At 30.5% G+C, this 17,904-nt stretch overlaps 1 protein-coding gene across 2 annotated transcripts; it reads left to right on the top strand.

The window, feature by feature from the left end:
* The first annotated feature begins 5,640 nt into the window (after window positions 1-5,640).
* Window positions 5,641-15,359, top strand: LOC143045869 (mitochondrial uncoupling protein 4-like). 2 transcript variants are annotated; one of them, XM_076218686.1, is made up of 10 exons: window positions 5,641-5,954; window positions 8,499-8,615; window positions 9,391-9,453; window positions 10,290-10,374; window positions 11,121-11,243; window positions 11,404-11,516; window positions 12,594-12,678; window positions 13,314-13,403; window positions 14,139-14,241; window positions 15,120-15,359. In XM_076218686.1, exons 1-10 carry the CDS (start codon window positions 5,858-5,860, stop codon window positions 15,189-15,191), a joined length of 948 nt encoding a protein of 315 aa, XP_076074801.1. In that variant the 5' UTR covers window positions 5,641-5,857; the 3' UTR covers window positions 15,192-15,359. The 2 variants fall into 2 exon arrangements, with proteins under 2 accessions (XP_076074801.1, XP_076074803.1); XM_076218688.1 differs by lacking the exon at window positions 5,641-5,954 and adding an exon at window positions 5,972-6,096.
* The last annotated feature ends 2,545 nt before the right edge of the window (window positions 15,360-17,904 follow it).

Raw genomic sequence — 17,904 nt, 5'->3', positions numbered from 1 at the left:
AGACCAATCTATTTGATGTATGAGGGTTTTAGCTGTTCCCCTAATGGATCGGTAGTTTCTTTCCGAGATCCATTATCAAAGGATTTTCGGCTTTCCTCTACCAGGAATACAGCTGGGCATTTAGCGGTATCGGTTTTGGATTCCAAGTACATGTCCTCAATGGTTTCCCGTTCGTTGTCTAGGCACTTGTGTGGCGGATGGGGTGACCTTGTTAAGCAAAATTATATCCGGGTGAAATTTGATCTGGAGGAAAAAATGTCACAGTAGAGATGTTGTAATTTTTTATCCGGAGGAAAATATTTCATTGGGATATTTTTTCCTTTGCCGTGAAATTCTATCTGGGCAGTTAACTTTTTAAATAGTTATTAGAAGAAAAAAACTTATCCTTTAAAACACTATGAAATAACAATAGTGTGTTTGAAAATAAGCGAAATTGTTTTTAAAAAAATGTATTATAATGGGAAATAATTTCACAAATTATCCTTGAAAAAATTTCCTGAAATATTCACGTCAATATCATCTTTTTAAAAAGAAAATTATCATGAAACATGGGGAAGAAAACCAGAAGTAATTTCAAAGATCGTAATTGTGAAAATAATATGATTAAATAAGGTTAGTGAATTACATGTAAAAGTGAGTTGTTTTCAGATCTCAGTACAAATATAAATTTAAAAGTAAGGTAGAAATATAGTTGCATTACTACTGTTAACAGTAATGGAAGAATTTGATTAGTATGATGATATTTTTAACTTTATAAATAGTTTTGTCTGGGGACAAAGATGTAGTTGTTAATTATATGGAAATCAGATAAATCATAGCATAACAATATATTGGAACAAAAGCATGTTTAACAGCTGGATAGTTTTTACCTGTGAAATGTTATCTGTCTCATTAAATTAAGTTGTAAGTCATCTTTTTATATAAATGAATATATAAAACATAAGATTCAAGGAAAAAATTCACTATAAAATAGATTCAGAAATATATTAATATCTTTAAAATATAAATTGCTTATAATTACCTCCCTTTGATAAATTATGCAAATTTGGTCTACCTTTGTGAAACATTTTATGATTATAGTCGGGTATATATCGATTGTGAGTAACTTACATAGTAGTTAATGAGACTCTATTTCACACGGTTCAGTGAAATAAAGTACGGCAAATATATAGCGGTACATACTATCCGCATAGGTAGATTTTCACTCCTCTGGAAGAAATCAACCTGTGAAATACCATGCCTGGAAAAAAATTACCGGGACAAATTATCAGGATAAAATATTACAGAGGAAGAAATAGACCGTTACAATTTTGCCAAACAGGAACATAAATATCATTTCCAGATTTGGAGTAATGGGGAGGGCAAAAAACTAAATTAATTGAAATTAAACTAACCCATAGTTATAGCGGATTTTGGAACTGAGAGGGAGAGGGCAATAAAAATTGTCACGGCCTGTCCCCCAAGTACTTATGGTAGCTTATACAGGGACGATTAGGGCCGTTTGTAACTCTTAAGATAGTTGCGCTGAGACCATGTTTCTTCTAGTTGTTACCCGCTGTTTGTTTTTTCTCGTCCATTCTAAGGATCACTCTCTTATGTGATAAAAGTAAAACAATGAATTATTTTTTATATCTATGGGGGTACTGACTCAAACTGCACACATTTTGACAATTTTTTTCACCTACGTTTATTTATGATCCAGACAATATGTATTTTAGGAAGTATACGTACATAAAAAAAAAATAAGGAGATGTGATATGATTGCCAGTGAAAAAGATTTGTTGGTTATAGTGCTTTAACTTCAATTTCCATCATACAAAGATATTATATATTCTCTCACTTAATAATTCAAAATCTGCAGGTGACTATGTTAAACGCATCTATCCGGCGATCGAGCAATGAGATAAAGGAAACAACATCCTACAGTTAATTAAAAGAGAGGCGAAAGATACTAGAAGGACAGTCAAACTCATAGATAAAAAACGGCATGGCTAAACTTGAATTAAATAGACAAACAGACAAATAATAGACTGACACATGACACAACATAGACAACTAAAGACTAAGCAACACGAACCCCACCAAACAATGGGGTGATATAAGGTGCTCCGGAAGGGTAAGCAGATCCTGTTCCACCACTGGGTCTTCGACACAGCCATATGGAGCAAATCCCGCACTCGAAGGAGTGTTTCAACTGGCCCCATAACAAAACTATGTACAAGTTCAATGATACAATTGATTATGGACATGTTTCAATTGTCGTAGCCACACTTGCATTATGTTTTTCTCGATGTTGACATTACCGAATGCGACTTGCAATGAGGAACACGACGGTGTCACACAAGGGGCAATATCTGTTAACCCTTCAGCCCCCTCTTTTGAAGCATTATCTCGTTATGAAGTATTACCCCGCTTTTGGCTTTTTAAGGTGGTATGGGAGTACAATACAATTATATGTCTCCGTGTAGACGAAGCATGCATCTGTTGTTCAAAAATATAAGCCTTTTGGTATCTGTTATCAGGACTTTTGTATTACTGTTGTCAAAGTATTGAACTTACCCCTAATTTTGGCTCATGTGTCGATTCTTTTGTTAGTGGATGTTTCAAAATTTTATTTACAATAGAAAATATGCTGCTTTACCGGCACTGATTAAAATATCATATTACCATAAAAATGGCTATTTTACCGAAACCTGCATTATAGTGAATGACACTGAATGTGTTGCTCATGAGATGAATGCACTGGAAAAATAGAGAATATGGTATTTTGCCGGCTTGAGGTAAGCGGAAGCCATGATAAGATCGATTTAAAACTATGTTTACATACATGCAATATAATTTAAAAAGCAAATTTAATTTAAACGTTATTGATTTTTAGAGACAATATTAATAATAATGTGATTGATTTTGGTATCATTGTATAATATTAGGAACATAATATATTGATATACTGTTCCCCGATAATATTTCGTCAAATTTATGATGCAATGAGATTATGAACTAAGATCTTTTTGGGCAAAGATTGGATGAAATGCAATCAAAACCCTATGTTACTTTTTTATACACAAACTGCAGTGCATTGATCATTTCTATTATATATATCCTATCCATGAACATTATCAATGTAATATTCTCATAGATTCAAGTTACAAATCAATGTTACACCTGTCAAGAAAATTACATAACTTTTGCAAAATGCAGGAATCTTTATCTGTTCTAAAAATGTAAATGATGTCATTGTTAAACGTCATCTTTAAAAATTGGAGTTCTCTCCCATTGTCCAGAATTGTGGAATCAAGTTAATGACAATGCTTAACGCAATCTTTAACCTTCTGTGCTTACAACCACTTTGATTTATAACTGTGACTGTCTTATGTTAGAAAAACTTTAATTCTTACTATACAAATCCTTGCTTTTATTTTGACAGTGCACATTTTCGTAGTACTTTTCTTCAAAAGTAATTATATAAATATAGATAATCTTTATTGCAAAATTGTACCCATAATGGTCAAGCAATACAAACTAACAAATATACATTTTAAATACAATGCAAAACAACGAAATATAATACAATATACTAGAACATATTTTAAAAGTTCAATTATAAATTTATGTATAAAACACCATCATGAGCTTGTCTGACATGGGTCTGACCCCTTAGTTCTAGAGACTGCTTAATGAAGACTCCAATATGACAAACAAGTTCAGAAATGGGATTTAGAATGTGTTTTAGTTTCTTAAATTCATCAAGATGTTGAAATGATGGTACATAGTCTTTTAGATAAGCCAAAAAATTAGAACGCAATGATATGTTAATGTCACAATCCAACAAGAAATGGAATTCGTCGTCTAGGACTCCACATTTTTTACACGATCTTTGTGCTCTTGGAATGTTTCTGTACCTTCCCAATTTAATGCCTAGGGAATGATCACTAAGTCTAAATTTTGAGAGTAACGTACTGCTTATGTATAAAATTATTACAATTTAAATATTCCGCAGACTAACACTGATACTGAAGTTTTTAATTTCCCATAGAAACAAAGTTGAGATGAGGAATCCAATTTTGAAAGTTTATTTAAAGTAGTTTTGTCATATTCCTCTGAAACACACTTTTTAATATTACATTATAACACGTATTTTGATTGTTTAAAAGGTATATTGATATTAGAGTAATTTTCTGGGTTTATTTGCATATCTGTAAAAAAAAATTATCTGCATATTATTAACAAGAATAAATTCCTGCGGAATGTAAATTTATGTTTGTTTGTAGAGATTCTTTAACCAGGGGATTAATATCATTGTGGTATATGTCATCTGAAAAACTTCTTTCACTGATTAATAATTATCAAATATCCTCAGACACGGCTAAACCAATTGACAACAGAAAACTAAGAAATGCCATGTTGAAAGATTGGGAAAAAAATCTCAAAACTCACTCAGAAGGAAAACTATGCACATATGTTACCTTTAAATCAAATTTTGGTTGTGAACAATATCTTAATATTGTTAAAAAATTTGAAGATAGACGGAGTCTAACAAGATTTCGCATATCTGCTCACCATTTACTTATAGAGAGAGGTAGATATAGTAATACTCCCCGACACAATAGAATATGTAAGAGATGTTGTAGTAATGAGGTCGAAGATGAAACACATTTTCTTTTCAACTGTGATAGTTTAACGGACCAAAGGAAAGACATGATAACAATGACAAATAATTGCTGCAAGAATTTTAAAAAACTTGACCCTAACCAAAAACTGATATGGTTAATGAATAATGAAGATGAGAATTTATTATCAGAATTATGCATGTTCATTAGGAATATTGCCCAGTAGCAATGTCAACCCTTGCTGCTGTGCATTAATCACGAGGAGAATCACTATTGGAGTAATCTCATGTATCTGTAGCTAGTTCTGAAGGATCTCCCCTTGATGACCTTTGCATTGTTGTGATGTAAAAGTCCCTCACTGCTGTGTACTGGTCATGAGGAGAACTACTGCAGAATGAGATACTATATTCCTGGTTCTATTTTTACTTTTTGTTTCCGTATTAATAAACTTTATATCATATTCTTTTAATATTAAATCGACCTCATTGCACTCAATGCCTCTTACTTTAATTATATCCTACATTGCTCATATTATCAATTTATTATTTGTGTATTACTTATAATATTGTGTATTTCACTAATGTTTATATAATCATTGTATGATGTTTTTGTATCTTGCCCGACAAGGGCCCATGATTGGTTTAATAAAATAATGTCTAATGTAGTACTGTATATACAAGACAGGTGTGACATGTGAAGAGGCTAATTAATGTTAACTTTTAAGGGCACATATGCAATAAAAAATAAAATAATGTGAAAGATAACAATAATTTGAATATCATTACAGTTTATTCAATAAAAGTACATGAGTGTTTGGGTTTTTATATAATAGTCCAAAGTAAATCTACCTAATTCTGATCTTATATAAAATTCTCATATGCTTCTCAAACAACCGGCAAAATACAAATTCTCTATATTTCCTTTGCCGGTAAGTTGCCATTTCTACAGATTAAGCTATTTTTTTTTATAGTCCACAAAAAAACCGTAATTATTCGTATCTATTCGGTATTAGGATTTAGGGTTTTATAAAAATAATTTTCGTGTTGTACAGGACTCCTTGCCAAAACAGCAATGTCAAACACTTTGTTTAGTGTCAGTCGTATATTATTAAGTGTGATAACAGAAGTTGCAGGACATTGGGTTGAAAAATTTACATCAGTTGCAAATGTAAACAGGAAGTGACCTTTGAACGTAGAGAACAGCTGTATTACACGTGTTTGTGGCCACAGTGGTAGTAATTGTCAACAATGACAGGTGGAGATCGTCAGTCAGCATTAGTGTATGCAGATTCGTTCTTGTTTAAATACACACTCTCAGCTCTTGCTGCAGTTGTAGCTGAGACAGGTCTGTGGCTCTGATGTAATAAAAAGTACACTATACGTACATCACAAATTATAGACCCTGTTTAATAGAGGATGATGGTATAACTATAATAAGTCAATGAGACAGCCATCCAACAACACGAAAAATCAAAGGCTTCCAGAGGGTAATATACAGTCTTCAACAATATCGTTTTCAACAAAGAATTTGCATACATGATATACAAATCGATTCTCTGAAGATTGCGTGTATTTTTATTAATTATGAAAGCCTTAAACCTTATAATTGTATGCTGGTACACTATTTTAAGCAGTATATCACCCCAAAGATATCTTGTAAATCGGGATGTGTCAGTTTGTTTTGGGGATATTACGATGTTCTGGAATTTCTTGGGAAGTCGTGGTGCCCTTTATCATTAGGGTCATTTTATATGGCAATTAAGACATGGGTAGTGTAAAATTGTCATTAGAAAAACACCTACATGTAAATTGATGCTGATGAAGAGGGAGACAATAAATAACAGAGACATCTTCAAAGATAAGCTACCAACATTAACATGATTAATTTCCTTGAATGAAAAAAAAACCACAACCAAAAAACAGCATTATGAGAAAGATTCAGCATAGGGAATTCAGTAAAATACACCCAATCATAGGTCAACCACTGACAATAATCCTTATTTCCGGCACATGAAGTTTTATGTGGCAGGGTAGTTAATAGAGATCTCAACCCCTTTAAATCTTGATCATTGGACTGACATGTTGACAACCAATGGAAACAATTGAAGTAGGGTTTGGATTTATCTACTGATCATGATGATAATTGATGAGATAAAAAATTAAAAGTCTGTCAAAAATACGTGCAGGTTATTAAAAAGCTTATGTGCAAAATTTAGAAACATACTTTTTTTGTACATGTGTTCTTTCAAGCTCTCTAAATCTCTTGTATCAACTACTTAAAACAATATGCAATACATATGTACATTTAAAAGACAAAGCAAAAACAAAAAGGGCATCACAGTTAACAAAATTAAACAAAGAAAAGAAACCCACAATAATGCAGCAAGCAAAAAGTAAGCAACATGCTATCAAAAAACTAAAGCCAATAAAAAAGCACTAAAACTTTCTACATGCACAGCATTTTTTAAATTTGTTTTTTTTATAAGCTACATTTTTACCATGATTTGGAAATTTATCTATAGTCTTAAATGGTTTGGCAACTCCTTTGATAATTAAGAGTTTAAAGCAAGCTCTGCATTCTTAACTTGTTGAACAGAAATGATTCCATGATGCACTATAATATTGCATCAGAAATATGGGGTTTCCATCGTGCTAAAGATATCGAACTTATCCATAATCGTTTTTGTAGATTTGTGTTAAAATTGGGTCGAAATGTACCAATATGTTTTTTATATGGCGAACTTGGCCATTTACCTCTTTTTATTGTTAGAAAACAAAATATATTGAAATATTGGTAACAAATTATTACAAATAAACCAAAAGTTGTATACGATGTGTATAAACTCTTGTATGACGATGCTATCAATGGTTATGTAAACTGAGCCTTAAATATTTGTGATATGTTATATGATCTTGGTTTAAATTATCTATGGCTAAATCAAGATGCTAGCACAATTTGTATAAATAACATTAAAACTTGTATTAAACATCAATACTTGAAGAATTGGTCAACAACTATTCAGGAATGTAGTAAACTGTTATAGTAGATTTAAATTAACTGTATTGAAAAATATCTGTCTAATAGCAATATTGTTAATCTGTTGACAAAGTTACGTAGTGGAACATCAAAGTTAAATATTGAAGTTGGCCGTTATAATAATATTCATTCTAGAGAAAATCATTTATGTGAATGTTGTAAAATGTGTGTTATTGAAGATGAATACCATTTTGTTCTTGTTTGTCCAGCTTATAGATCTGTACTAACACAATTTTTTACCAAAGTACTATTGTCATTGGCCTAATAATATCAAGCTATTAAATTTACTACAAGCTTCTAGTAAGTCTCTTACTATCAAATTATGTACATTTGTAATTATGTTAAAGCTGCATGGAATATTCGATCTTATATAGTCTCATAACTTTATATGTCATTGTATTATACTATTGTTCTCTGCTGTCTATCCATGTTTTATATTATGTAATATATGTTGTTAATTTTGCCATAGCATGTCTATGCTTTTGCAATAAAGATTCATTCATTCATCCATATAATATTATTTAAACATTGCAGCTGGAGTAGATTTCGTAGATCAATCTTCAGAAAAGACAAACTAAGATTGGCAACTATAATCATAAATCACAAATTAAAGGGTGAATGAGCAAATAATTGAATTTGTACTACATTGTATATGAGTGCAATAAAGTATTTTTTGATTTTTATTTCTGATGTTCATGTATTATAGTCCTGAAACAATTTATTTTGATGGACATAATCTTGCAATAAGGATGATTAGTAAGAGGATACTTACTTATATAATGTACCAGAATTAACCAGATAAAAAAGAAATTTATTATGCATGTTGATTTTGGTAGATATTCTTTTCTACAGTAACATATCCATTGGATCTAACAAAAACCCGATTAATGATCCAGGGAGAGAAAAACCTGAAAGGAAACAGTATTACAGTGAAGAAAAGGGGAATGGTCAGCACAGTGATTGGTATAGGTAATTAGATTTAATCAGTAAATATTACCCATTCTACCTATCACAGGCTATGGTGGCATATTCTTACTGTAAACTATCAGTTCAATAGTCATGTAAATGTACTAGAAAGTTCACTTTGACAATATTGGCTGTCTTGTTTAATAAACATTCATACTAATTTCTAAAGATACTCAAATGGCCAATTAAACCACAGCATAACAAAGTACATCTATATACGCTTCTGAGATATTTCTCGGATGAAATTTACATTTTTTCATTTGTTTGTCATACTTAATAAATATTTATACTTTGAATTAATTCCTTTTAATACATTTTAAGATTTCTGTATATAATGGGAGGTAACTCTACTCCATTTATTACATTTTTTTTATAACTCTCCTTTGCAACAAAAAAATGAACATGGCAATATATTTATGCCTGAGCTTTTTAGGTTTCATAATTCAAATTTTGCTTTATTTATTAGTTCATGAGTTATTAGTTGTCTAGTACATGTACTTGTGTTAAAAGACCATTCAAAGTTGTACCAGACTGAGACTTGTATCTAAAACTGCATTTTTTTCTTAAACATCTCTTTCATTTTACTTTATCATATATTATTCTTTTAAATTTAAGATTACTAACCACTGGAACAGTTTTAAAACTTTTGAAGTGTTACCTTTTTTTTTTTTCATTAAAATTTGACAACTCTTGACGGTTCAATAGTTTCAAACAAACAATAGTGTCAATACTCCAATGTATTTTATTATTAGACAAGTATATATATATATATTTCCAGTAAGGGAAGAAGGTGCCACCAAAATATTTCAAGGTCTTACTCCAGCTCTGTACAGACATATTGGTAAGTACTTAATATAGGACTTATTCAGTTTACGAAAATCGTACTTATCCAGATTTTTTTATTATTATTTTAAAGCCTGCAGATCTGGAGCTAATTTAGGTGTTCGATTTCAGTTGTCTGAATTTTAACATAATATTTAAGATATGAAATAGAAAATGTCATGCAACTGTACTTATCTATTATTTTAACTTTTAGTTTCTTGTGTACAATTTGGAGTTTAGTATGGCATTCATTATCACTGCACTAGTATATATTTGTTTAGGGGCCAGCTGAAGGACACCTCCTGGTGCGGGAATTTCTCGTTGCATTGAAGACCTGTTGGTGACTGGTGACCTTCTGCTGTTGTCTGCTCTATGGTCGGGTTGTTGTCTCTTTGGCACATTCCCCATTTCCATTCTCAATTTTATTATCTAGGCTATTTTGGTGATATCTTATATCTGAGCTTGTTTTTGTAAACACATCACTCATGGATTATAACTATGTTGACATATCTACTTTAAACTTCTTACATATGCTCATTGTGATGACCATTTTTGAGAATTATGCCAAATTAGCTATTTGAACCAGATTTCATGGTAGACTGAACCTATGCTAATGCTACAGATAGGTTTGGTGTCCAATGAACATATATTATGGTTTAATGTATATTATTAGCTGTAACGGTATATAAATTATATGAAATATTCATATTGAGACAGGAAAAGGTATAGTTATATTAGAAACATTTCCAGTGATTTAACAAGTCTACATTTTGGCACCTTTATATACAAGATGATAATTGTTGAAAATGTTCATCTGCAAAATAATTTAACCTTATGTTTTTTTTTCATCTACAGTGTACACAGGATGTCGAATGTCTATTTATGAAATCATCAGAGAAAAAGTTTTAAAAAAAAATCCAGATGGCAGCTTTCCTATATGGTATGTATTTGACTTTAACAATAAATATCTATAAAAATAAACATAATATTTTCACAGTGAACAGTCTATTCTAAAAAAACCTTTTCTTTGCTATATTGTAGATTCGTTATTTAAGAAATGACTGTAATATTTTTTCTGTCTATGAAGAAATAACATAAAAAATGTGGTGCACATTTATATGTTATTTCGAATCGACAGATAAAATATTACAGTTATTTCTTATGATTTTTATACTAAATTCCATTTCAAACCAGAGTAAAACATAAAAACATCTTGATGACGTCACAGTCACATGACTAAATTATGTCTATGAGCTGATAAACAAAACAACGTCAGCCAATCAGAAGACATGTTTCATCCAAAATTAAATTATTATTTGTTGGATACTAATTTTCGTGGATTTTGTGGGAATAGGTGAACAACGATATGATTTGTTCAACGAATCATCCTATTTCTATAAAGCTGTATGAATGAAGACTTTGGCAAATCCTTGAAAACAATTATCTACAAAAATGCAAGTTTTCCTCAATCCACAAAAATTGGCACCCAAGAAAATAAATGAGGTCACAGTATTGTACCACTAGAAGTTTTTGATTTGAAAATGAGGAAGAAAGACATTCTGTATAAAATTATGGTAAAGTAATTTAATTTCATCATGTTCATGAGTCATTTAAAGTCATCATTCCCTAGCTATATAGATAAATGTTGCCTGGTTTGTTTTGCCATTTGAAAATATATTTAAATAGGAAATCATCATTAGGTGGTCTTACAGCAGGTGCTTTGGGTCAGTTCATTGCTAGTCCTACAGATCTGGTCAAAGTGCAGATGCAGATGGAAGGTCGACGAAGGTTAGAGGGTAAACCTCCAAGGTGAGCGGATTTTATTGTCATATTTACAGTTTTGATAATTTTAATCAATAATAGCTTGGGTTTAGTATATTAAAGTAAAGAAATAGCTCTTTTATGTCTTACTCTGTGCTCACTTTAACATGAGATGTCATATTTCTATAAAATGTTACTGAATTTTCAGAGTAAAGAATACAGCTCAGGCGTTTAGAAAGATAGTAACAGAGGAAGGTGTTAGAGGCCTCTATAGAGGTGTTGTGCCAAATGTACAGAGAGCAGCATTAGTAAATATGGGAGGTATGTAGGAACTGGGTTCATTTTAAAGATTTTTTATGCCCATTTTATGGGCATTATGTTTTCTGGCCTGTGTGTCTGTTCATTTGTCGTACCGTTCATCCATCTGTATGTCCCACTTCAGGGTAAAGTTTTTGGTCGAGGTAGTTTTTGATGAAGTTGAAGTCCAAAAACTTGAAACTTAGTACACATGTTCCACATGACATTATCTTTCTAATATTAATGCCAAATTAAAGTTTTGACCCCAATTTTACGGTCCACTATACATAGAAAATGATGGTGCAAAGTTCAGGTCAAAGTTTTTGGTCAAGGTAGTTTTTGATAAAGTTGAAGTCACATCAATTTGAAACTTAGTACACATGTTTCCTGTGATATGAACTTTCTAATTTTAATTCCAAATTAAAGTTTTGACCCCAAGTTTATGGTTTACTGAACATGGAAAATGATGGTGGGAGTGGGGCATTGTTTAAGATGTGTTTGCAAGAGGAAAGATCCAAGTTTTATATCCTTAAATATTTTATTTTGTAAGCTTGTTGTGTTGTATCATGTTGGCCAGGAATTGTTGCCCTTCAGTATAAGATCACATTACTGAAGTTGATATGGAATTAAGAATTTAGTCCATTTATTTGTTTATTTGATACATTTAGTTGGAAAATATGCAAAATAAACTGTCCCCAGAAAAATGCATGAAATGCATAGAATTTCAAAAGCACATCTCCCATCAGTACAAACAGTATTTATTATTTCATTAACCGAAGTAAAAAGTTCAATTCCCTACATCACAAAACTTGATTTGTCATAGTGTTTTTGATGTTGGATTAAATCTAATCATACAAATTGCTCTTTGCTCAGCATTGAAACATGCATCACATGTCTAACAATTTACATATGGTGATACATGTATATTAAATCTTGATATTTTCCAGAATTTGGTTTACTTGAGTAAAACTTATTAAACCTGGATATGGTTGAATAACTCAATCCATCTAAACCTAAGTGGTAATTTTTTGAATTAAGTATTTTAAGACGGATATAAAGATAGATTGTAATGCACATTTGGTTTCACTACTTCTTATTCAGATCTAGCAACATATGATACAGTGAAACAGAGACTTTTACGGAATACCTCTCTAAAAGATAACTGGGTGACACATACAATATCAAGGTAAAATGAAGGTCTTCTTTCTGATACACCAAAGTTTCCTAATTCGGTGGCAAATGTGATTGCAATATTGGATGGCTTTTTGTACAAAAGTATTTTATTTTGTTCTTTATATCCGGTGAATAAGATATTTTATGCTTGGGTTATTTTGTCAAAGTTAATATTTACATTTATGTTCATATCTTAAAAACTGAGGTAGTAGATCTGTCTTATTTTGCTGATGTATAATTCTCTTTTACAACAGAAAATTCCACAGAATTTGTGTTGCCATAACCTTAATTTCATACTTTAGTTATGTTATGTTAAACAGAAAGGTTTCCAATATTTTTGGAGTATTTCTACTTTCCTTTTATAAAATTTATCAACATGGTTCTGTAATATTTTCCCAACACTTTTCACTTGATCCTTTACTTTTTGACAAGGATTTAAAGATTTGTTGTCGTATTACACTGTTAAAGGAATTGTAGAAAAAAATTGTCACAACAACCAATTGCATGAGCAACATATAATATTTCCTGTTTTTTCATCAACCCAACACACAAATTCATGATAAGCACAATTTAAATGGTTTTACCTCTACAGTAAATCTTTTTTTTTTCAAGTACCATTATAATGTTATTTTGTACAATAAATTTCAGTGCCTGCTCGGGATTAGTTGCAGCTACCCTTGGAACGCCAGCTGATGTAGTCAAAACTAGAATCATGAATCAGCCAACAGAAAATGGAAGGTAAATATAGTCTTTAATACAGTTCATTTTTGTTTTTGTGCACCCTTTAAAGTTTTTAAAAAAATGATTGGTCACGAAAACCAAATTTTCTCCTCCTTGTTTAGGAATTTGGGCTATTATATTTATAACTATAATAAATAGAGGGAAATTGTACCTGAACAAAATCTATGATCAATCTATGATCTACAAATAAGTTAAGATTGCTGAAATTGTCAATTGTCCTTTACACTTGAAAGCCATTATTACCCACTTATGTGATTTTTACGGAAACTATATTGGTACTATGAAATCATTACCAGGACAAATCTACAAACAATTCAAATACATTTTAGTCTAAATTTCCATTTTAAACAGTATTTCATACCTACCATATAATAACATTAAACAACATAACTTACCTTTCACTTTTGGCCAACCAAAGTTTAGTTTTGCATTCCATTCCATTTCCCAGAAATATTAATATTTCACAATGCTTCATCTGTATCTAACTGATTTATGCACCTGTCATTTATGATAGATCAAACATTAAATTATGTATTCAAAGTGGAAATTGCTATAAATTATCATCAAATTTATGTAAAACTCCACGCTACAAAGAGACACATAGTATTAAGCTTATTAATCTTAACACATATAAAATAAATATAGAATTTACAAATAAAACATATTGAAGCTAGTGTACTTACAAACAGCATTTATTGAATTTTTTATATGTCATATCTTTTTTATTTCTAGAGGTACTTTATATAAAGGTACATTGGATTGTTTGTTTAAGACAGTCAGACAGGAAGGTTTCTTTGCCTTATATAAAGGATTTTTGCCTATATGGGCAAGAATGGTAAGTTGACAGACTATTTTCATACCTGAATTTAACCCAACTCAAGTTACCTGTTTATTAGATATAATTTATTAATTATATCTAATTCAGCTCTGACCATTTATTGTTTTATAGCTTAAAGTATAGTTGGCTTTTTATTTGTATGACATGCTGGGAATAGTTGAGGGCATTTTGATTTAAATATGAGTTATTGCCCTTGAAAGTAACTTTTTACCCATTTTTGTTAGGGTTTTTAATAGATGGTAGATTTAAAGAAACTGTTTAAAGCAAATTTGATAGAATGACATGATCAGTTTTATTTAGAAAAAAATCATATTCATACACATAGGTAATTATACAAGATGTTTTTTGTAATTTTGATGAGAAGTGTTGTATCAATTTGTTTTTATGGGTTTTAAAAGCAGTGAATGCAATTGTAAAGTAATTTTTGAGATGAATTGTATTTATAAAGAAAAATGGTGATAAAAATACATTTGTGTCTAAGTTGTCCACAGCTAGGGTAACCTTCCCTGATACACTTTATTTCTGGACCAAGGGTTTTTACAGAATTAATTGTATTGGGGGGAGGGGGAGGGGGAGGCACTTTTATTTAAATTTGACGGATTGTGGTTATATAAGAAAGATTGCTTGAACATTTAAATGAAATGAAATATCCAATTTAAAATGTTTGCATGGTGGGGTCAAATAAAAAGTGCCTTCCTTCCCCCCCCCCCCCATACATTAATTTTTGGAACAGCCCTGATGAGTGATATTGTTTATATTAGTGCTTCATTTGTATGTAAATACTCACAAATCCCATGGCGTAATGCTTTAATTAAAAAATGTATTTAAACAAAGGTTGCATATTACAAATTTAATATTGTTTTTTTTTCTTCCAGGCTCCATGGTCATTAACATTCTGGATATCTTTTGAAGGAATCAGGAAACTATGTGGTGCATCCTCATTCTGATCTCAGTGTAGTTAAATATGCAAATCAAAAAACATTAATAGAGTTTAAATATAAACCGAAAAATCATGCAGTTCATCTTTATACAATTTTCATGATTTCAAGCTGTGATTTTAATTATGGTGAGCAGATTATTTACACTTGTTACAGAAATAAACGCTGTAAAGTCAAGTATTATTGTGTGCATTTATTATAGCAATTTTTAAGAATGGACATTTATGATTGTGATATTAGAAAAAGGTGCATACAGGTACATATATACAGAATCCAATTTCTGAATTTGCATTATATGAAAATGTTTTAAAATAATTACCAAATTTCAGGTTTAAATTTTTTTTTTCAAAGCTAAAGATATTTGGAATAGATAACTTTTTGCAGTCGTCATATAGTTTTACTATTTTCTCACCAATTTCTTGATCAATTTCATGGAATAGGAAATATATTAAAACTTGTCCTTTCAATAATAATGTAAAAAACAGTCTAGTTTTTGAAAAATAAGACTCTATAATAATAAATGCTTAGGGAAAATAACACATAGTAAATTTGTAAGTCACTATTATGCACAAATGTGCTGAAATCAGATCAATATATGTCAGTCAGGGGTACTACTTGTACAAGTGTATTTTATTTACTTGAAGAAGTAAAAAATAATATACACATATAAGTAAATAAATAATGTTTGAATAATCTCCCCTTAATTTTCTAAAAAATTTACCTGTATAAGTAAATTTTTCTTACAATCCCACAAAAATCCTCAAGTTTTGAGATGTAAAATCATGCCTTTAATGATTTTTCCCAGGTTTGCTCAAATTTTTTCATTAAAGTTCAACGTTTCATCTCATTAATTCATCAAAGAAACTGATTGAGCAAAGATCTTGTATATTTGCGCAAGGCAATCAAAAATTGCTCCTTTGGGGCTTGTAAATGAGCAGTGTTATGAAGATAACAGACAAATGGGATTTTCATTGTCCATGAAATTACACATAAATGTTTAGTAAAGACATCTATAAAGGGTACACAATTTAAAATTCTATTAGAGCAAAGAAATCTTAAGAATTCAAGAAAAGAAGAAAGGATGATTTTTTTACTTATACAAGTAAAAAATTCTGAATGCCTAAGGGACATAACTCAGCCAATTTTTTTTTTACCTATACAAGTAAATAAAATTCACTTGTACAAGTATCCTACAAATTTACTTATATGTGTATATTTTTTTTACTTCTTCAAGTAAATAAAATACACTTGTACAAGTAGTACCCCTGACTGTATGTAGGCATGATTAAAATCGTCAGGACAACTGATTAAGTGCCAATTGAATGAATAAAAGTTATGTGTAACAAAGCATTGCTTCAACCAGTTATGGATAGAGATGGAAGGATGGAGGGGGTGTATAGAAAGGAAGAGAAATGAAATGTCATATTTGTATAACCAATAAGGGAATTAGAACATGCTAAACACATCAGTACTATTTGTCCGAAAAATATCAGGAACCAAAAAAAAATCACACAATCATAGAAATATACTAAATATAATTTGATTTAGTACTACATATTATTTTCAGTAGATTTAAATTCATATATTATTTTGTGAATTAATATTTCCTAATAGCTTTGTTTTAAAAGGCATTTTTATGATTCATATTCATGGACTATCATTTAAAGTACAATTAACTGTTACATAGATTTCTTCACCATTTCTTATTTAATAATTGCATTGGATTTTAATGGGCTTTTTTTTAAATCAAGGGATTGATATTTCCTGAAATACCTAATGTCATATCTATTACCATTAATTATATATTTTTTTAAACATTTAACTTTATTTATTTACCCTCAGAAATGTTTGTAAAATGTTTAAGCAGACAGTTTTCATAAGTCTCTTATTGAATAAAATCTATTATATCAATATCTATATTACCTCATTCACAACTTTGACCTTAAAATTTGAAATAGGCTTTGATAAACAGTCCACTATATAGCTACATGTCCCATACCTTCTTAATTGATATTAGCATATGACACCACTTCAATCCTTTCATGGTAGGGTGAGTAGCTGCTTGAACCATTTTCCCAACCTTTTCATATATTTCAAATAGCAACAATACATACCTTGTTCTATTTTTGACCAAATATACATGTAGATATCATTATCATGCTTTTTACCAGGCTCACAGAAAAACATGCAAAATTTGAAAAATCGTCCAGGAGGGTGGTTGAAACTTACCCAACTACTGAAGATTTTTAAGATTTTATGTTCAATGGAAACCAGAAAATACATTTAAACTTCTCAGAATTGTGTCTATTTTTAAGTAACAAGCTAATTTGCATAATCGAATGAAAAACTGGACATCTGATTTGTTTCATCAATAAGAGTTGTCATATATTTCACCTGAGTTTCTGAACCATATCATATATCATTATGCTTGAAATGTTGACCTATATCAGTGGCTTATCCCTACCACACATAACTAAAGTAAGTGCTTATGTGAAATGTGTTATGAATTAATAAGCGTTGTCAAACATGTATATATTACCTGTTTCTCAACCTTATCATATATCATTATTTTTGAAATGGTGACCTATTCCATTGGCTTTAAGCATATCCATACCACACATTACTAAGTGCTGATGTGAAATGTGTTATGAATCAATAAACGTTGTCATGTATTTCACCTCAGTTTCTCAACCTTATCATATACCATTATGCTTGAAATGGT

The sequence above is a fragment of the Mytilus galloprovincialis genome, chromosome 9 (assembly GCF_965363235.1).
Source record: "Mytilus galloprovincialis chromosome 9, xbMytGall1.hap1.1, whole genome shotgun sequence".
Lineage (NCBI taxonomy): Eukaryota > Metazoa > Mollusca > Bivalvia > Mytilida > Mytilidae > Mytilus > Mytilus galloprovincialis.
This window is presented reverse-complemented; position numbering and strand designations above follow the sequence as displayed.

Excerpts from the sequence above, each read along its gene's own strand:
- LOC143045869 (XM_076218686.1), top strand. The coding sequence starts at position 5,858 with ATGACAGGTGGAGATCGTCAGTCAGCATTAGTGTATGCAGATTCGTTC. Across the intron at positions 8,616-9,390 it reads CAGCACAGTGATTGGTATAG|TAAGGGAAGAAGGTGCCACC; the intron begins GTAATTAGATTT and ends ATATATTTCCAG. Across the intron at positions 11,244-11,403 it reads TTAGAGGGTAAACCTCCAAG|AGTAAAGAATACAGCTCAGG; the intron begins GTGAGCGGATTT and ends CTGAATTTTCAG.